Source organism: Corvus cornix, chromosome 8 (genome assembly GCF_000738735.6).
Source record: "Corvus cornix cornix isolate S_Up_H32 chromosome 8, ASM73873v5, whole genome shotgun sequence".
NCBI lineage: Eukaryota > Metazoa > Chordata > Aves > Passeriformes > Corvidae > Corvus > Corvus cornix.
Window position 1 is genome coordinate 2,466,747 of NC_046338.1, and position 21,314 is coordinate 2,488,060.

The 21,314-nt window shown below is 45.3% G+C and overlaps 1 protein-coding gene across 4 annotated transcripts in view; it reads right to left on the reverse strand.

Moving 5' to 3' along the window:
• The window catches only part of PATJ (PATJ crumbs cell polarity complex component), a 140,000-nt gene continuing 118,686 nt past the window's right edge, over positions 1-21,314 (reverse strand). For 3 of the 4 annotated variants that reach the window (XM_039555942.1, XM_039555941.1, XM_019291620.3), the window contains 11 exons: positions 20,770-20,853; positions 18,504-18,697; positions 16,587-16,734; positions 15,444-15,530; positions 12,656-12,773; positions 10,952-10,992; positions 10,561-10,683; positions 9,381-9,485; positions 5,938-6,041; positions 4,305-4,428; positions 1-2,658 (listed from right to left, as the gene is read on the reverse strand). In XM_039555942.1, coding sequence (XP_039411876.1) covers positions 2,512-2,658; positions 4,305-4,428; positions 5,938-6,041; positions 9,381-9,485; positions 10,561-10,683; positions 10,952-10,992; positions 12,656-12,773; positions 15,444-15,530; positions 16,587-16,734; positions 18,504-18,697; positions 20,770-20,853 — 1,275 coding nt within the window. In that variant the 3' untranslated portion in view covers positions 1-2,511. The remainder of the gene's footprint in view (positions 2,659-4,304; positions 4,429-5,937; positions 6,042-9,380; positions 9,486-10,560; positions 10,684-10,951; positions 10,993-12,655; positions 12,774-15,443; positions 15,531-16,586; positions 16,735-18,503; positions 18,698-20,769; positions 20,854-21,314) is intronic. The other variant, XM_039555943.1, reaches the window with a different exon arrangement.

The following is a 21,314-nucleotide window of genomic DNA, read 5'->3' on the forward strand; positions in this document are numbered from 1 at the left end:
TACTTACGCAACCGAGCTTTATTTAGAACCTCTGAAGTCATAAAACGTCTCCTTTTACTGATATACGTAAACATACAATCAGGAGGTTTAATTGCTTTTTCCCTTGCGCAGAAATAAAGTTCTAAACAAACCAGAACACCTCCACCCAGACAAGCGTGATGCAAACTGAATTCTCTGCCTTGGTCCTGCACGTGGAGCGTGGTCACTGGTTTATCAATTATTTGCAATATAATTTTTTGGCAGTAATATACTCAAACACACAAAGTGCAAATTACAGGAAGCAGAAAATGTTCTCTCTCCTTCTGAGCAACGAGAAGTGCAAAATGTCTCAGCCCATAAATTCTATTTATGTCTATGAACTGCATGTGCATCCCAGGCTAATAAATAGCCGTGTACAACTTCATTGATTAAATGTGGCAACATCTCAGAGTCGGAACGCAGCGGCTATAAAAACAACAGGACAGAGGAATCATTCCCTTTGGTTGGCAAATTCCACACACTGTTGCTGAGGGCACCTCCTCACATCTCACCTTGAACTGCTGCATGCCTCGGATACTTGTGCAACCCAAGCAGTTTGTTAAGAATTCCCCAGTTTTCTACATCTGGAGCTATTCCTGCAATCAAGATTCCATTCACACCTCACTTGGCAAATCCAACAGGACACTGGGAATCCACTGAAAATGAGAAGTCTCTTCCAGGCACTCTTAAGGGAATACCCACCAATGGTTCCAGCAGGCTAAATGCACTTTGTGATTACCTAAAGTTATGGAAAACTTTCTAAGGAAATAAGGAAAACCCTTCTCCATGAGAACTAATCGCAGCATTCCTGTCTCAGTGTAGTTCACCTCACTTCAGGACCTGTTCCTGTATGCAAAATGGGGAAAATTCCACTAAATGACACAGAACAACACCCCCCTGCACTGCTCAGTTATTACACTGCAGATTTTGAACCTTCTTTCCATTTAATTCCTGGAATTTTTCACACAAAATGAGCAACCAATTTTGACCCCGCCCCCCCTTTCATTTCTCCCAGCTACATCATCATAAATTATGCCAAATAGTCCAAGTCAGACTGGGCTGCTTCCTCCAAACCCCTCCTGCTCCTCTGGATAGGAAGATTAACCCACAATGCCTTGCACTGCCAGGAATCTGCCTGCCAAATTCATCTGCTAAATCACCAAGGCCATGCTCATATAATCACTGCAGGATGGCTGGGACATGGAATGAAGCTGGGAACTTTTGGCTAAACGTTCCTGCACTCCCACCTCCACAGTGGAGTGGGACCGGCCTTGGGAAGGCTCCTTGTGAGCTTCAGACCCCCAAAAATTGGCTGGGGTTTCAACTGAGCTGCCCAACTCGCTGGAGGGGACTGAGAAACATCATCCCAAACTGCTGCAGCTGGCTGTGGGAGATCATCCCAGCACTGCCTGGTAGTGCCTGGTGTTACCCAAAATTGACTCTGGCAGCCCCAAGAGAGGAGCATCCTCTGTGATGCATGAAAGCCTCTTCCTTGCACTACCTGATCCTGGGGAGACTCCCAGAAATATAAATCAGTTTGCTGGGTAGGATGAACTCCATCGAGCTGGAGGGACTGCTCACCGTCATTCCGAGAACTACAGGATCACATTCCCGAAGCAAACTTTTTGTCTTCGTGAAAGTTTCAGGATGAACAATTATGCTGCAGCTTGGCACGACAACAACTGCCTTTGTATGCGACATGCCTGGCATATAACAGCACATTTCTTCTTAAAAAATATAATTAGAATAGACTGAGCTACGCTGTTGTTGTTCATGCTGCCTAAATATCTGAAAAGGCTCAAACATTTTAAAAGCCTAAAAAAATAAATTTCCCTCTCCCCTCGTTTATTTTTCATGCTAAAGGCTGCAAATTGACACATCACAGTAATTACCTCTGACTAACTTCCATAGACCTACCCAAAGAGATAAACATGAGAAGTTCACATTTGACTATCAGACTTACTGTGCCGAGCACAAATAATTTCCCAGAGGAGAATTTGATATTTCATCATTTGGAACAGTGGTAATTTAATTACATTGCTAATGTTTTCTGGCATACTTGAAAGAACAATTAGCATAAGTAAATCATGAGTGAGATGACAAGTCACTCGGCATTTATTTCTGCTCATCAGATGAGATCAGTTGATGATCGGAATTCTCCTTTGTGTGCGAACTGATTCCAGGTTCAGCAGTCGCAACCGGGGTTCGGACCAGCGGGGACAAACCGACGCATTAAATAAAGCAGAACGAATCTCGTCCTTTGAAGTTCCTTAATTAAACTTGTCCAGAGAAACCTCCGAAGCCACCAGAAGTTGTGGAGGGCGGGGAGAAAGGCTGATAAACGTGGGAGGCTGAATGAAGCTGGAGATGCGCACTGCGCGGCCTGGCAGCGGCGGGAAGGCTGATCCATGTTTGCCAGGCTCTGCCAGGGGCTGGGCAGTGCTTGACAGCTCTACTGATGGCCTAAAAGAATTGTGTTTATCTCTGTGACGCTCAGGACAGCACTGTCAGTGTCACTGTGCCCCTCTGGCGCTTCAGGATGGCCACGGCCTGCTCGTGGGTGACGCCTTCCAGGGCCTCCCCGTTGACGGCCACGATCTGGTCCCCGCGCTTCAGCCGTCCGTCGTCGGCCGCCGCGCCCTGCAACGGCAAACCAGGGATCAGCCGTGGCACACCGGGCCTCCTGGGACCCGGAATGCTGCCTGGAATGAGGGATGGAGCACTGGGAATCCCTCATGGCCGGGAGAAATGGCAGTGCTGAGCTTCCCCTGAGTGCCTCGACCACCACCTGGTGCTCCCCACCCTGCCAGGGTACACGCCCAGGAAGAAGGGAATTGGCTCTTCCCTCAAAAAAGGCAGGGAAAGACTGACTCTGGATTTTATGATCATGGAGAGGCTTGTTAAAGCAGCATTGAAATGTGCTCCATGCCCCAGGGTAGAGAAACAGCTAAAAAAGTGGGGAGGCAGAGGGAACAAGCTGGGCACTGCCCCGGACCCCAGACAGAGCTGAAGAAATGGCCTCGAGTTGTTTAGATTGAACATCAGGATCGTTTTGTTCAACAAAAGGTGCCAAGCACTGGAGCAGACTGCCCAGCGGAGTCCCCATCCCCAGAGGGATTTAATATCCATGTGGATGTGGCACTTGGGGACATTGGTTGGCAGTGCTGGAAAAATGGCTGGAGTCAATGATCTCAGAAGGTTTTTCCAACCTAAAAAGTTCTATGACAGTCCTGAAAAGCTTCCAGAGAGCTTTAGAAATGGCTCTTCTCCTCCAGAGGCCTCAGTGAAGTTCTTTTACCTAAATCCCAAGCCCTGCCTGCCCAGAGGTTGGCTCACAGTGTCTCCTTCTGCCCCACCCCAGTGACTGCAGGAACTTTAGGTTCCATTCAGGGTTTCTCAGCTGTGCTCTCACCTAGAAACTCGTAACCCTAAGCACCAGCTGAAAGGGACAATATTTTAATAATTGAAAACTGTAAAAAGGCCAGATATTTACGGTTTGAGCCCCAGAATAGCAGGAGAAGGAGACAGGACTTCTATTCTACCTTCAAAGTTTTCTCAAAGACATCATCTACCCTGCCACAAGTGCTGCCACAAGTGACAGGGCAAGCAACTGCATGTGACTGACTTCAAAATTATTTCACGGAAAGTATCCCTAATTCCCACTGTTCTTCTTCCCTCCTCTTCCATTTCCACAACTCCCCTGACGTGGCCATGCCTGATGTGTCTTGCTGGCCCACACTGAGCTCATTGCTAGCAGGGGACGGGTGGAAAAAGGAGCATTTCTCCCTCCTCCATATGCTGTATTATGATTCTTCCCCAGCCTCAGGGGCTGGAGCTCTCTGTACCTGGCAGGGACCCCCAATGCCCCCAGACACTCAGGGCTGGGATCAGAGATGGGCTAATTCCTGTTTTTTCACCAGGATACAGCACCTCTGCAACTGCCTCCCTCCTGCACAGTGGGGAAAAAGGATGCCTTCGACACCTCCCGGAAATGTCCTGGAGATTTACAGATAGAAAACTGCCTTATAAATATTTTAATGTACAAACCCAAGTTTCCCAAGTACACAGAGCAATTTTGCTGAGACAAAGTGTCTTGTTTCAGCCATCAGTAATATGAAATACAAACTGAGAAGCCAGCTATGAGTTCTGGGTCCCCTAACTCACAGCAACGTACTCAGACAGTACATTTTGCTTTCTGCTACATAATATATTATCCAAGCCCAATCTTAGGTTTATTTTTAAAGATAAGACAGAAAAAAGGGGAGAAAACAAAAAATAAAAGATACCTTGGCAAATATAGTCTTGACATAAATGGGCAGGTCTCCATGGGGACTTCCATACCCCCCTACAATACTAAATCCCAGTCCATCAGAGCCTTTCTCCAAAGTAATAATCTTAGGTTGAGGTGCTCTGGAAACACAATAAATATCACTTAGATAAGCAATGTCTGTCTCTGGGGACACTTACAGAGACATTTATCTATCATGAGTTTTTTCACACAGTCACAAACCATGACCCTGGCACTGGAATGTTCCTTCAAAGCCCAGAGTAGTTCAAAGGCTGCTCCCATGTGCTCCAGCTCCTCACTTGGAAGAATTTATTTTCAATTACTGTATTCTTATATTATACCCACATGCCTGTGCTCGTAACTCCAGAGCTTGTCACCTTGAGCCTGAACTCTTTGGGGGGTTTTCTCTGCCTACACTGAACAAAGGAAGATTTTTTGGTGGAGTTTAGGCCACTCATACAAATTTATCCATCTCAAATTTGAAATTAGTAATTTCTGTGTATGTAGAAAGAATTGTTGTGGACAGAAGGTGGTCAGGTATTGGCACAGCTGCCCAGGGCAGGGATGAGTCCCCATCCCCAGAGGGATTTAAAAGCTGTGTGGATGTGGCACTTGGGGACACGGGTCAGTGGTGGCCTTGGCAGTTGGACTTGATGATCTGGGAGGGCTTTTCCAACCTAAACCATTCCATGATTCTGTGAAAGCCATTTGGCATCTTCCACCTATCTAAGGGTGCAGCCCAAGCTGAATAATATCTGCATTTTTTAGGACCTACCTAATTCTGCTTCACATTTTCACTTCTAAATTTCCCTACTGCTTTGATATGAAAAAAGAATACAAATCCTTTTGTAAAGCAAGCAGTTCTCCTTTGAGAGAAGCAATAAAACCAGCATCTCACATTGCGAGACCACAGAATGCAGCACAAATAGCTCAACTTTTACACTCAACCCCCCTGAGGTAGGGCAGCAACTTCTTAAAATAAACAGAATGAACCACAGAATGAAAATGAAGAACATAATGAAGATGATGAGCTGAAATGGAGACCAAATGAATTTCAAAATGGTAATTGGGATGCTACAGTGTGAAAAGCACACAATGGAGAATGATGCATGGCAGGGCTGGATCTCCAACTTCCATCACCTCACACAGGTGCTGCAAGCAGGAATTATTTTAATCAGATTTTTTCAAATTACAAAGCTAAAAAGATTGAAAAGACAAAGTCCTGGGACTTACATGTTTTGAAAGGTGTTTTTAACACCTCTGGCATCAGTCTGCCAATACCAAATTATTTCAAATTGCTATGATCAGAACTCCTTCCAGACGAGGAAGCCAACGGACAAGGGCAGAACTACCATGTCAGCACAACGTTAGGGAAGAAAGGGGATATTTTTTCCTTGAAAAACACCCAGAAGTAGTGCTTGGAAACACGTTTTGTGCTTGTTTACTCAAGCAATTTCTGTCAGCAGGCAAAGACAGACACGAGCCCATCATCAGCTTGGGGAAGGAAGGTCACAGTGTTTTCATTTTAAAGGTGATGGAAAATTAGAGAGAGAAGCAATGGGAGAGACCTCCTTGCACCCCTTCTCCTGCCCAGAAATCCACCCCAGCTCTGCAGGAGAGCAGGAACTTACTCGGGATCGTCGGCGGGGTGCTCGGAGGGCGCGTTCAGGCTGCAGCCCGTGGACATGCTCTCCAGCTGGCTGGCAATGGCACTGATGTTGGTGTCAGCCACCACCTGGGCAAGGGGGATGCAAGGAAACACCATTTGGAAAATCAGCTGCTGACTTTTTTCCCCAGGCAAGTTTTAAAACCAAGTTCCACTCAAATCTCCTGCTAATTCCTCACTTTCAGGTAAGAGCAGCCACTTTTCTGGGGGTTCAATGCAAATTTTGCTCTGAAGCTTTCTCTTGCCCTCACATGACCATCACTCGGACACTGAGCAAAGGGGAAGAGTCTTTCTGGATAATCCAGAGAAAAAGGTTACTTTTCCAAGGAAATAGAGTCAACACAAGGGTCCAGGATGGGTCTTGAATGAAACCATCATAACCTTTAAGAGAACACCAAGATCCAAAAGACTATGAGGCAAGTACCCTGAAATAGCTCAGACTGGTTTGTTTGATGAGTAGGGAACAAATTAATCCTCGGTTTTGACTTTTCTGAATTTTTAGCATGAAAACAAACTGGATTGTTAACCTTCCCAGTTCTGGGTCCTCTGTTGTTCTGAAACCATCCTGAATGATGCTCTGAGGGCTGGAGCCCCTCTGCTCTGGAGCCAGGCTGGGAGAGCTGGGGGTGCTCACCTGGAGAGGAGAAGGCTCCAGGGAGAGCTCAGAGCCCCTGGCAGGGCCTGAAGGGGCTCCAGGAGAGCTGCAGAGGGACTGGGGACAAGGCCTGGAGGGACAGGACACAGAGAATGGCTTCCCAGTGCCAGAGGGCAGGGCTGGATGGGATATTGGGAAGGAATTCTTTCTGAGAGAGTAGTGAAGGCCCTGGCAATAACTTTATTTTTTTTTCATTGATGCTGATTTTTTATTTGCTTTTTTTTTTTCTGGAAAATTTTCAAAGAAACCACCACGAAGTGGTTTGGATTTGAAGTATTTACAGCTGAAAGGACATCAATTTCCCAACAAGTACATGCTGTGGTTATCCCCTAACTCCATCTCCCTCTGAGGAGATATTCTTCTCTGCCTGACGTTTACTGCAGCACAGGAGTTCAGCTCAGACACAGTGAAAAACAGCCAGGAAGAATAATTCCAGTATTTCCTCTAGCTATGGCCTTATTTTATCCAGGTGAGCAGGTACTTCTTCCACTCATTGCTGTGAACGTGGCTTAAGGAAAACGTCCCTTTTCAAAGTAAAAAAATTGTTCTATAAATCTGTTCTAAGTGAGTGCTCACAATTCTTCCATAGCAATATTTCCCTCTTCCCAATCATCTGGAGCCAAGAGGGTGATAGAGCCAAGAGGTTTCCATGCAAATTTTGCATCCCAGGACTTGGGTTCCAGGATGCCCCAAAGGAAGGGGTCCAGCAGATGAGAGCAGCACCTGGCTCAGCCAGCAAAGACCCCACCGAGGTTCCCTTCCCATGGCATCAGGGTAAGGAATTCCAGCCAGGATCTGTCGTGGTTTGTTTTTTTTTTGTTTTTTTTTTTTTTTCTGTCGTTCAATAAAACAAAAATAAATCTATATTCAAAAATCTTCAGTTGGCAGCAAGAACATATGAGAGTTCAACAACCTTGTAAAAAAGCTCCCCCTTATCTCATTACTACACCTGCAGAAAAGAAATTAAATTAAACCAAGGCATCAAAACAGCCGAGAGGGATGATTGTTCCCCTGAGACCTTAATCTCCCATTTGCAAACAGCATTTACAAACTCCTTCCCAGGACATTCCCATAATAAGCCTTTCCACCCCACTGCACACAATTATCTGACCTTTCAGAGCAGCTTGCCATGAAGTGGTCTACCCTGATAATAAATAGAATTACTTAATGGCACATCAGTCATGATCATCACTGAGATAGGATTATTCCATTTGGATTGTTGTGATAAAGAAAGAGCAGCTTGGTGGTGGTGAGGTACCTGTGGTTGGTGGGGAACCATCAGACCCACGTTTTGACACCACTCCAGGTGTTAAAGTACAACATCCCACCTTCCTAGAACAGATTTTTAATAGAGGAGAACAGACTCTACTCCATCCCAATAAACCTGTATCATCTGTAAAGAGCATCAAGCTCATTTTAATGAGACAGAATGCTCAGGGAGCCAAAATGTGGAAGAAAAACAGCCAAGTGACAAACCCAAAGACACTTCCAGAGGAAGCTCTTTAACCCAGTGGCACTTCTAGAAGAACCTCTTTGTTTGTGTGAGCGACCCAGTGACAGAGTGCTCCATCAGGAATATTTTTAAATCCATGATGAGGAGCAATATTGAGCTGTATTACAGCTTTCAAGATGAGCAATTTTAGGTTCTGCATCAAGCTTTTAATTTTCTATTCAGGGAATACCGTTGACATGAAAAGTGAAATTACGCAACGTTAGTAACAATATGATAACTATAATTTAACAGAGAATCCTCAGCTGGTGTAAATCTGTGTGTTTCCTCTGACTTCAATGGAACTACACAAAACACCATCTGCTCTGGAACTGGCTCATCACTCACGAGGTCAGCAGTTCATGGACAGACAAAACAAAGAATAAGCAAGTCTAAAACTAAGTTTATTATCATTTCATTGCCTCTTTTTTCCCTTTTTTCTTTTTTCCCCCCTGTTTTTATAGTCACATTTGTGTCATAATACAAGCAAGGAGCTTGCACAAATCCCTCAGGATGTGTTCCAATCCAAAATGCTGGGATGATAAAGAGAGTTAAGAGTAGATTTTAGTGGTGTCTTCAGCTTGTTTTCCAATTGTTGCAATAATTCTGCAAACGAGTAGAATTTTGAATTCTCTCTGGCAAGTATTTTCCCCATTTCTTTGTATAAACATAAAAATAAACTCTGGATCAATGCAGTGGCAGGCAGCAATTAGAAGCAATGTGGCAGAAGATGTCCCTCTTAGCTACCACAGAAACACAGCAGTGACAGCACTGTTTTCTCTCTTGAGTGTTTTTATCCTTTACCTGTAGAACAATCAATTCCAGGCAGCACTGCCTCAGTGATGATGCCATCATTTCTCCTAAATTCTGCTAGAATTTCTTTCAAGGACAAGGAAACCACCCTGTGGGTCTCTGTCTCGTTACATCACAAGCACACACACACATTTTCTTGTTCCTAGTTAACTTCCAATTAAAAAAAAAAAAAAACCACAACTTGGAAGCTTGTTGATTTATCACGTGTGGCAACAAGTCATTTTGTTCTCTTTGTTATGCTTTTATAGAACCATGCTCACAGCCTGCATGAATGGCAATGAAGAATTTTTGAATGGAAATGATTTCTTGCTCTCGTTCTGTGTAATTCCCACCAGCAAAGCACCCTGCAATTCTGTGATGCCTTGTGCCAGGGATGCTCAGGGTTTTTTTTTAATTCCTGAATGCCATTTATCTACCCTGATGCAGCTGCATGTTCAATTTATCACCATACCTGCAGGATAATGCTCCCATAAGCATTCTTTAGTAGATTAACTGCATCTGCATGAGACAGCCCATCCAAAGGTTGCCCATTAATGCTGACAATACGATCTCCAACCTGAAAGTACAACAGCAATGGAAAATTAACAGCATTAGGGAAAATTAAAGGTAAGAATGCTTAAAATTCCTGGTGAACTTGGCACTGCATAGTCATGCTTCTCTTTTGCAGGATCCCTTTTGTGAGGATTCTGCACTGCCAGTGATCATTTCCCATTCTTCAGAGCAAGGACAATATGGATTTTTTTACCACTAACAATACGATCAGAGAAACAAAGATGGGTTGTATTTCACTTTTTCTATTTGCAAGCAGAGAGAGGGGGAGATTTTCACTGCTATCCTCCCATCCAGAAAGGATTCATTTGTGTCTGAATGTGCAGACAAGTTCATATTCTTCCAGACCATGTAAGCACATGCTGAATCTTGTATAGGAGAGTAGGAACTTCTGATATTAATCCAATTAACCTGGATGATTTCTTCTTCCTACACACAAAAATGACCTTGACCCTGCCATTGTTTAATTCCATTAGAGACAAGGCAGGAGTGTAGCAGCATGTCCTAATGAATCTCATGGGCCAAAGCATGTGGATCTGCATAATAAGTTCGTTTCAATCCTCATGATTCCTTGCAACTCTCTCCAAAATTGGAAGTGTTCACCATGGCCATCCCTGGAAACCCACACGTGCTGTGGCTCTGATACAAGTGCCTTATTTTGCTGTTTCTTTAAAGGTGCCTTAAGATCAAACAACTCATTTCTCATCTGGTTTCTGCCTGGTTTGAGCTCTAAATGATGCCCAGCCTGGAGTTCCCAAAATACCTGTGGTTTCCAGAGACCCTCTTGCTGCCCTGCCTGGGCCTGGATGAACACAGACATTCCAAGACCACTGCAAATGCATTTAAGCTCTTTCTCTTAACATCACTTTCAGGGGCAGCAATCACCATTATTCCCAGGATGGGAAGAGAAGGGCAGATTTGGTTTTTGGGGTGGGTTTTTTTGTTTGTTTGTTTTGCTTTTATATAAAAGGAGGCACAGTAATCTGTGAGAGATTATCAGTGGTAGCAAACATAGAAGTGCTTGAGGCTTCAAGGGACACGTGGGAGATGAAACAGGAAATATTGAGGACCCCAGCACTCACTCTGAGCCTTTGTGTCCGAGCAGCCACTCCACTGGCCTGGATCATAGCGATGAAGATGGGAATGTCTCCCAAGGGACTGCCCTTCCCTCCTGCTATGCTGACACCCAGTGCATCATTTGGGCCCTGAAACAAAGCAAAACCAAACATCTGCAGCTGGGGCAACTCGCAGAGGTCCGTGTTCAGGGTATGGCAATAACTGGCTCCTTTGATTTGTGGAACAGGGAGAAAATGGGTTTGACACACACATTTCCTCACCCAAAGCACAGGCACACATCCAACATCCGACTGCAAACACAAACAATACAGCTTGACTTGTGAGAAATGCTGCAAAAATGAACAACTTCACTGACAGGAGTCGGCTTTATGAATGGATAGAAAATAACTCACTGACCCTCGTTATCTCCACAGTCCTTGGGCCCATATCGGCTCCTCCTAATAAAGAAACAAACAATTAGCTTCTGTAATTAAGAGATAATATAATTAAGAGATAACACTGTCAGGTGACAACGGTCCCTTGCTGCCTAGGCAGAGTTATCACCAAGCAGGAGTGGAGCCTTCCTGTGCCAAGGCAGGCAGTGCTGCTCACGTGAGGAGGAGGAGGAGGAGGAAGGATGAATGCGGTGCAATCCCTCCGGCTCTCGATGTCACCGTGACTCCCATTGTAGCCCAGCCACAATCTGTGCAACAGCAGCACTGTGCCAGCCTGGAGAACAGCCCTATTGTGCCTTCACTCAATTAAAGATTGCCTTATTATTCCTAAATCACAGCGGCCCTGCACAAAGGGCTCTGGGAATGGTGCGGTTCCAGGGATTTCCTCTTCCCGTTTGTGCTGTGTTGGAAAATAATGGACAGGCAAGAAGTCAGGCTGGTGTGGATCCAGTCATAGGGCATTGAAAAGTACTCAAAATATTGGAAAAGGGGAGGAAAAGGGGAAAGAAAAGGGGAAGGGAATAAGGATGAAAGCAGAAGGAAAAGGAGAAGGCAATAAGGGCGAGAGGGGAAGGAAAGGGGGGAAGAAAAGGGGAAAGAAGAGGGCAAGGAAAAGGGGAAGGGAATAAAGGTGAGAGGGAAAGGAAAGGAGGAAGAGGAAAGGGGGAAGGAGAAAGAGGGAAGAGGAAAAGGAACAGGGGAAAGAGAAGGGGGAAACTGGGAAAGGGGGAGGGGAGAGAGGAGAATGGAAAGAAAAGGAAAAAGGAGAAAGGAAAATAAGGACTTCAGAGGCATTGTTCAAACTGTTTTCAGCCCTACAAGCTGATGGTGTAGTGAGGTCCCAGGCTCGGCTACACCCACCCCTAATTGTATCAACTTTAATGAAACTGTTTTAAGAGCCTTTCTGAAGGCTGGCAGAATTAGTCTCTTCCGAACTTCCATGATTCTTACCCCCCAACACCAGCACTCCCTACATCCATGCAGGTGTGCCTGTGCAGGAGGACCAGGACAGCTGAGGTCCGTGGCATTGGGAAGCTCAGCCCTGGGGACCCCAAATCATGGTCAGGACATGCCCTCCCAGTGCTGCAGGGCCTGTCCACACAGCCCAAGGAAGGCTGCCCAAAAGCCACCAGGCTCCTCCAGTGCCTGCAAACTGGCAGAAGAAATGTCTTCTCCTCCTGCTCACGGTCAGACGTGAGCAAAGATTCCCGACTCCTGGAGGAACTCTCCCCAGGCTACTGCAGGTCGTGGATTTAATGCTCTCTAAACCTGCAAACTGCAAACTGGGCATTGTGACTTTCTCATTACAAAACACCCCTTCATGCACTCAAGAGTAACAAAGATATAAATGAAGTGGTGGCAGCTTTATTCTCTGAGAAAACTGTTTCTAATGCGAGAACCATGCCTGTGCTAAGCCTCTGACAAGGGCGTGAGGGAATAGCAGGGCACAGGAATTCTGCACTTGAAATAGAGGAGCCATTACTCCTCCAGCAGACATAAAATAATGTCATCTGCTGGAAAGTGTTCGGCTCTTAAAAACATCCGTGGGGCGTCTTCTGGGAGGCTGGGCAGGAAAACCAGATTGAAGTGTTCAGTTTGGCTTTTAAAGCAGCCCAAATATAAAGCAAATCACACTCAGCTGTTCTGACAGCTGCCCACTTTGTACCTGAGTTTCTCTGGGATGTGTCTGCCGAGGACCTTTTTGTGCTGACAAAGCTCTGCAAGGTGGAGAGGACGGGAGCAAGCGCAGGGTGGAAGTGGCTGTGGACACTCTGTTGGCTCGCCTGAAGGTAAAAATAAATAAAAACCCGTGAGTCAAACCCAGAAGTGAACTTTAAACCAGGCCCTGCGACAGACGGACGCAGCTGTGCTCTGTGCCAGCCACACTGGAAATGCCACATTGGCCACACAAGTGCAAACCCCTCTGGGAGGGGAAACCGACCAAAATCTCCCCATGGAGGTGAAGTCACCATCCCTGGAGGGATTTAACAGATGTGTGGACGTGGCACTTGGGACAGGGGTTAGTGGTGAGCTTGGCAGTGCTGGGGAATGGTTGGATTTGATGGTCTTGGAGGGATTTTCCAACCTCAGTGGTTCTATGGTGCTGCTCACAGTACTACAGACCCTTAGGTGCACACTTCTGTGTTGCTCAGGTCAGCTCTAGACAGTGTTCCCCTCTCTAAGTTGCTCCCAGGGTGTCTCCACACCTCAGGAGAAGGGGAAATTATGCACGAGGCACCCAGGAGGACACCAAACAGCTGCTCTCTCACACAGGGAGGGGATAACAGGGACACCCATCCTGTCACCTGGCAGGAATCTCTGTTGTTTTAGCTGAACACACTGTGATTGTCCCTGCTCCTTCTCTTTGCCGAAGAACCTCCTCCCATTTCCAGGAGAATGTGGAAGCTGACACAGGGAGAGCCTCCAAAGGGAGCTGCTTGCTCCTGTTGCCCTTCCCATTCCCCTCCTTTTCCCTCTCTCCTTAACTGGCTTTTATCTTCAGACTCTGCCCCTCGAGGAAACCTAATTATCCATTTAGGAAGGGCATCTGAACAACAGGTTCCACCGAGGGCCAGACCTTTCCAACAGGGCTGCCTTGTCCAAAACAAAGATCTGGTCCATCTTTGTCCACGCACAGCAGAGATTTCTCCCCCCCAAAGGCATCAGTTGGTGACTCAAAAGCCCTGACACATTATCCCACTGGCCAGTGTGCAGCTGTCAGTGACAAACACCAGGCACAGCAAGATTTCCACCTCTGGGTGCCAATTCATGGCCCAGTTAACAACATTTGCAATGCACGTGAAAGAAACCCCTGTCCCGCACCTCAAGGCTTCAATTTCCACTGCTCAAGGGATGCAGTCGACCCAGAAAAAAGCCAAGTGAGGACAAAAGTTCTCGATGCTCTTGGCCAGCACCTTCTAAAGCAGCACTTGCAGTTGTCCAAATCATTCAAGCTGATCTGCTGCATCATCTGCCAAGATTTTTATAGCTCTTGGAAGGGTTTTGGTGAGAAACATTTATTCAGTTTTCAAAATCACCAAGTCGCTTTGGAGCAGTGAGATGAAGGCTCTCAAACGACTCTGCATCAAGGAGATTAGGATTTCTTAAAAAGAAATGCAGGAATTACCAGGTTCCTGCAAAAGCCTCTTAGGCTACAATAAAGTGGGATGATGTCATTTGATCTGAATTTTCACCTGGACCTATGTTAGATACTATGGCATTTTGCTTCCCTTTCAGCTTGAGCTTTCCGTGGTAAAACCAGGCAGATAATTTTTAGCTGTCACTTTTTGATTACCTTGCTCTTGCTTAGGCTTCATGCTGATACAGTGGCCAAAACAAAGTGCAGTACTTGACTGCTGACTTAATGCAATCAGTGCCATTTCCCTCTGTTACTTCATCTCTCCTTGCCTGCTGCATGCACTGCAGATGTTTCTCCAAAGCCATTCTTTTTAAAGCTGGGCTTAGCCCAGCTGTTCCCACATGGCTTTAGCCCTTCCTGGTACCTCACCACCTCCAGCCAGCCCGGATCACTGCTGGCCTTTAGGAAGTGAAGAAATCACGCCATGCTGCAATAATTTTGGCACGTTTTTGGGTTGTTCATGGACAGGCCTCTTACAGACGTCCTTAAAAACATTCCTGCTTTAACTCACATCTCCCCTAAGCCTCCTAGGGCTCCTCCTCTCTGTTTCCAAAAAACAAACCCTTCTTTTAGAAGTGCTGGATCCCCTCATGTGCAGCTCCCCCATGGCAGAAAGGGGCCAAAACCCCCCACAGCATCACTGTGCTGTGATCACTCTCTCAGAGACATTGGCACCTTCAGTGTAATGGCAAAGCAGTTGATTTTCAGAACGAAAACCCATTGAGAAGTTTTCTAAGTCACTGTGCCTTGTTTCTGTCCCTGCAATCCTCCAGGTTTAACACCAAGAATCGGTGTCTGAGCGGACTTGGGGGGCACAGGGAGAGGGGAAAGGCCCTGCTCTGATTGAAAAATGAATTGTCCTCGCCTCAGGTAAAAAAGCAAGTGAAGCAGGAAATTGCTCTGTGTTTTCTTGGAGAGGAAAGCAGCTCTCCTGTGGTTCTGCTGTAAGATAGGCAGAGATACAGTTCGGTTTCATCAGCTCATTTTGATGGACAAAACAGCTGCAGAAAATACATTCAAGTGGTTTTTGCAGGTCTGAAAACCAGAAGTTTCTGGGCATCACCATTTGAGAAAGATTTTACAGATTTTTTTGTGTCCCTTGGGAAGACATTCCGACAATAAATACATTAACCAGCTCTTCTGCTCAATCAGCATTTCAGCTGCAGTTCAGCACAGAAAATTATGGGGATAAAATATTTGGTTCCCCACCCTCAGCAGTGTCTGTGGAAGGATGAGCTTCATGAGCACATCTGTGCACCATCCCCGGGCTCTGCCCTTCACAGCTCCACTTTAAACAGAGGAATTTCTCACTAACCTGACTGTTTTGGGATGTTTTCCGTGATGACAGCCATGACCCAGCTCTCAGTCTCCCAAGTTCAAGATGCACCAGGCCTTGGGCACACTTGGAAAAAAAAACACAGCCCACAATGTACAATTTAAGTAGACATATAATATTTCATGCTCTCCTGGAGAGAATTATGTTTATATTCAGCACCACAAGTCCGTGAAGAAAACCACAAGGAATGCTCAAAACATGAACATTTGTATTTAGACAATACAAAAAGTGAAGTCGATTTAGGCTTGTCCTGAAGGTTTCTCCTGGTTGCTGAATTTAGTATGGATCTCCCTCTTGCACACTGATGGCCAATTTACTCAGGAAAAATAAACAAAAAGCCCCAAACTCTTTAGCAGACATTTGAAAAACCCTTCAGAGGAAAAATGCTGCAGAAAAGGGTGAATTTAACCCATATGGATCCAACTTAACAAAATACCCTCGTACCTCCGATTCCCAATTCTTAAATAGGTAAACTTTTGGCAAAGCACCAACCCTAAATGGAAAAAGCAAGGAAATAATTAACCTTTCCCTTCCAGAATGAAAGAAATCATGCACAGAAACATTGGTGGGGATGGCAGGGGGAAAGCCCTGGAACCAGATGCAGCCTGGAATAGAAATGGGTCTTCAGCATCCACAGGCACTTGTGGCCATCCCACCCCTGCCCTTTCCCCCAGCCTGATCTGCCACAGAAAAAGGCAACTTCTCCCAGAATTTCCGAGTAAAATTACTCCTGGAAGATGGAAAGCTGTGCACAGGAACAGATTTAAGCTGTCATTTTATCCCTGCAGGTCAGTACAGCAAAGCCAAAGATTTATTTCAGTTCTGGTCTGTGTTGCCTCTCCCGTTTCCAAGTATTTTTCTAACACATGAGATACACAACTGCATTTTCAAATAAATGCCTAAATAGTAAATGTGTCTTTGTGTTCCTGCTTCATATCATCCAATTCCTAGGAATACACGGAGAAGAGACTTTAAATGAAGCTCCCAGTTATTTCAAATGAAATTCTTGTCTCAGTAATCAGATAGAGCTGTCCCATGTATGGTAAATAGCACTTCAGGATAATTAGCTTGCACAGTGTCAGTAACTGCAATTCAATATCTCAAAATGTATTCTGTACTCACCTTAAGTATAGTGGCAACAGTCTCTTGTGAGGCATTTCTCATATCCTCCCCATTTACAGACAAAATCTGATCTCCTTGAATTAATCTTCCATCTAGGTCTGCAGCTCCTCCTTTAACAATGTCAGAGATAAACACTCCACTTCCATTTCTAACAATGCAAGAAGCATATGGCTAATTACACAATCCAATATTCTTTGGGAGACCAATTTAGATTACTTGCATTTAAGAGACATTAAAAGAAACCTGTGAGCAGAGGAAGAACCAGTTTTACACCCCATTCAGCTGTGTAAAAAAATCGATGAGTTTTAAAACCACAGCACGTTTTGCTAATATTTAATGCTGTCTTTCCCCTTGAACTGCTAATTCTGACTGTGTGATACATAAAGATGTATGGAAAACACCATTTATATGAATAGAAGTCCAAGGTTTGGTCTATGATGTTATGAGTTAAACTGTCTCCTGGTAGGACGTGGTTTAGTGGTGGACTTGGCAGTGTTAGGTTAAAGGCTGGACTCAATGATCTTGGAAGGCTTTTCCAACCTAAATGATCCTGTGATTCCATGGTGTGAGCTGGTGCCAGCTGCAATGACAAGATCTGGCATTTTTTATCCTTCACCTGAAGGACACAGCACTTCCCATCATTTAACAGACCTCAGAAATTGGGCTCCCCCTAAGGAGGGGATCCCCACTCTGAAGGATTCAGGAATAGCACAAGAAGTTCAGCACAGAAGCAAAGGCAGGAGGGCTGGAGACTGCGATTACCATCTGCAGGGTAATTTACATCATCTAAATTAATTACCCACCCCACAATCTGCTCACAACACCTGGGTTAAACACTGCTACCCAAAAACTGTTGCAGAAACTCTCCTGACCATAGGCAGTCAGGATAATGACACGGTGCTTTGTAATTGCAAAAGTAAATTATTTTTGGCAATACAGGAGGGCAACTCCAACACCGAACAAGTGTTATGCCATAAATCTCTTTTAGCAAAGGAAGACTAAAACTATCAGTGCTCTGGTTTGAGTGATCTAATAGCAGTGGTTCAGAGATGTATCAGAAAAAAGTCACATTTTATTAGGCTGCTGTTACCTCCCACTGTATTGCTCTCTGACTGGAGGGCGGAGCTGGGACAGGACAAGAGGAAACGGCCTCAAGTTGTGCTAGGAGAGATTTGGGTTGGATATCAGGAAGAATTTCTTCGTGGAAAGGGTGGTCAGACATTGGAAGAGGCTGCCCAGGGAGTGGTGGAGTCCCTATCCCTGAAGGTGTCCAAAGAAGGACTGGACATGGCACTCAGAGCTCTGGGCTGGGTGACATTGGTCAAAAGTTGGACTCAATGGCTTTGGAGGGCTTTTCCAATCCCAGTGATTCTGTATCTCAGGTTCTGCTCTGTAAGCTGCTCTCTGCAGAGTGGCACAGTCACTTTGAACTGCTCAGGGTTTGGGTCTAACTCAGCCTCTCACCTTCCACTGACCTCGGTCCCTTTGAACCGAGCATGAGCTCCACCTAACTCACAACTCCATCTGCAAAGGCACATCCTGGAAAGAGGTAGGGTAGGTTTATCCCCCAGTTTAGAAATCAGAAAAGCCATGCTTAGGGCCTTCAAAGCCCTGAGACACAGCTACACTGATGCCACAGAAGAGTGAGCCCCCAGTTCTGCATGTCCCACACTCCCTCCAGGTGGGATTCCTGCTCTGTGCCCGGAGCCCTCCTGGGCAGCAGCAGCCTCCACTGCTCAGGTCTGTTGTTCTGACATAGGAACCAGAACCACGGCCCCATTGCATCCTGGAAGATATTCAGATACAAAATTCTGCTCCTTATGCAGTTTGCCTTTTCTTTCATAGTCCATTTAATGGCTACATCAAAATCCCAAATATTTCCCACTGGAAGCAGTGTTGGATCAGAGACGCTCTTACCGTTTCCCAGCTATGCTGAGCCCCAGTCCTCGGCCCGTTTTCTTTTGGATATCTACAGAGAAAATCTCCAGGTTTTCCTCATCCTTGTAATGTGCTTCATTCCTGTAAACCACCAGCTGCACCTTCTGGGGCGTCTGCCGCAGCGCAGTGATCGCTTCCTCGTGGCTGGCGTTCCGCAGATCGATCCCATTCACCTGGAATAATCAGTGTTTGCTTTCCAAATGACGTGGATAAATGATCTTTTCATCACACCCTACCCGGGGGTGACAGCACAGATTTATCAATTTGACACCCCTTGGTGTTCTAATTGAGTGCTCCCATTTCCAGAGGGCCGAGCTCCTGGGTTTCCTACGGAGTGTGAGCTCGGAGCTTTGTGCCACTGCCTGGGGTGAATCCCAACAATCAGAACATTTGGGCTTGGAAGTTTTGGGTGTTCTTCCCTTCTTTTTAAACCTCAAACCTTTGCAGCCTCAAGCAGTGCTTTTTTCTCCAACTACACAAAGTGGGATATGGTCCTTTGAGCTCCCTGTGTATCTCAGTACTCAGGTTCCTTCTCCCCCAGCTCCCTAACATTGTCAAGATGAAAACAGAAGGAATCAGAAACACCAACAAATAAATGGCCACAGAGAATCCCAGGCAGGATGCATTAAATGGTGATTTTCCATTTTTTCCAATAGATGGCACACCAGACCGCTCCTGGAGCACCCAGCTACACTTCTCTTACCATAACCTGAGAAGGTTTCAGCATTTTAGTAATGTCAGGCAGAACAAGAAGTTCTGCTTCAATGTTACAGTATTAAAAAAAAAAAACCCTATTGCAACTTGAAACTTAAATCTCCTAATTTTTCCAAGCCTGATCCACAGATGCCCTTTAAGGTGTTTGCCAATATTCTGTCAACAAAATCATCTTTTATTTCTTCATACCAAAACATATCAATACTTAGGCATTTTTGAAGTCTCTTTAGGAAGTAGCATGAACTGTAGCAGAGTAACCACAAATGTTAATCCACTTCCAGAAGTTTTAAGGCAGTGAAAATATTTCTCAGAATTTCTAGAGAAACAAAATTCTAATCATCCGTAATTTTTCATTAAGATATATGCAAAGTTACAATCATACTTAATTTTACACTCAGGTAATTAAGACTAATCTACAGAAATTACATTCTTTAGTACCAATCCTGCACACATTTATTTATAAATGCATTGATACTCTTTCCTCGACACAGGCATCTATGTGTGCTTTATCACACTAATCTGAAACCAATTCAGTCATCTTTTTGATGAATACAGCTTTTAAAAGCTGAAATAATAACAGTATTATGGCCCACAAACATCAGCACTTTCCTGTTTGGCCAGAGAAGAATTAATTAACCCGCCCCACTCTTACCCCCCTAATTATCATGCTCTGTTAATAAACCGTTATTTATAAAACCAAAACAACATTCGGCCTCAACACTAACAAAAATATTTGCAGTGCAAGAGCTGTAAAGACAACTCCCCAAGTACCCCTTGCTATTTTCTTAACCCTACACACCGAGGCCTTAATGGCCATGCTGGGAATTTGTCCTGAGCTGACAGCAGAGCTGCAAAGCAGCTGCGCTGAACCCCTGCCTGACGAAAGTTTCATTTGCAGACCAACACTTCTCCCTTAACCCTTTCCCTCCACCTTTTCTGTGCTTGTCTGGGGGAAAACCACCAGATTTATTCACAGCAACCATTCCCCAGCTGGATGAAGCATGGCCTGGGGGAGCTGGTAGCTTCTGCAGGGATGCTGGGAGGGATGCTCACAGGGATGCTGGGAGGCATACTGGGAGAGAAGCTGGCAGGGATGCTGACAGGGATACTGGGAGACATGCTGGCAGGGATGCTGACAGGGATGCTGGCAGGGATGCTACAGCCACCCTCTCCTCCTCACCCCATGTTATCCCAGCTCAATGTTTGGATTTCAGGCAGAGCAGAGATACTGGAGCGGCGTTAGGAGCGCATGCTTCCGAATGAAAGATTAAAGAGATGAATAATACTAAGCTATTGGACATGACAGCTGAACTATGTAATTCAAGAACTGCCTTGCTCAATTAAATTTAATGTATTCTCAATTTGTACCTTCAGTTTATATGAATATATAAGGAAATATGAATTTTTCAGGACGTTCTTAGTGACAGAAGGGAAGCCTTGAGAATGGATCCTATTCAACCTACAAGGGACCTCTGTTGAACTGAAAACAAGTCTCCACAACCAGGCACAGACAGAGAGAAAGAGATTTTACCTCCAGAATCTGATCGCCAGCCCAAAGTCTGCCATCTCGGGCTGCGGCCCCCTCCTCATAAACTTCATGGATCACTATGGCATCCTGTGGGAAGAAGGCAGTGGCATGAATCCTGCTCCTGAACACCCCCAAACTGGCCACCATGACCCACCCCACACTCCCCACAAGCTCCACAGTTAAAAAATACAGCACTCCAAGTCAGGAGAAGCAAGACTGTAACACAGATTTTCAAAATTTCCAGTATTTTGGGATAAGAAAATGACTCCTGTAATCAAGAGCCAGTAAAAAGGTACAAAGGATTTTGTTTCCCACTTCAGGGTAGTCTTGTCTAGAGCTTCTTCCATCATTTTTATACACTGGCATCAGCAGCACATGAACTCAGTGTGAACTGTTGTATTAATATCGTCTACTTTTAATGGTATTATTTAAAACCAGATTCTTTGGAGCTATGAATATTTTTAGGGACTTGGCACAGACCTCGGCTTTAAGCAAGAGCTGAATGCCTTGTGGTAAATAGTGCTGGTTAAATCTGTAAGAAATGAAAT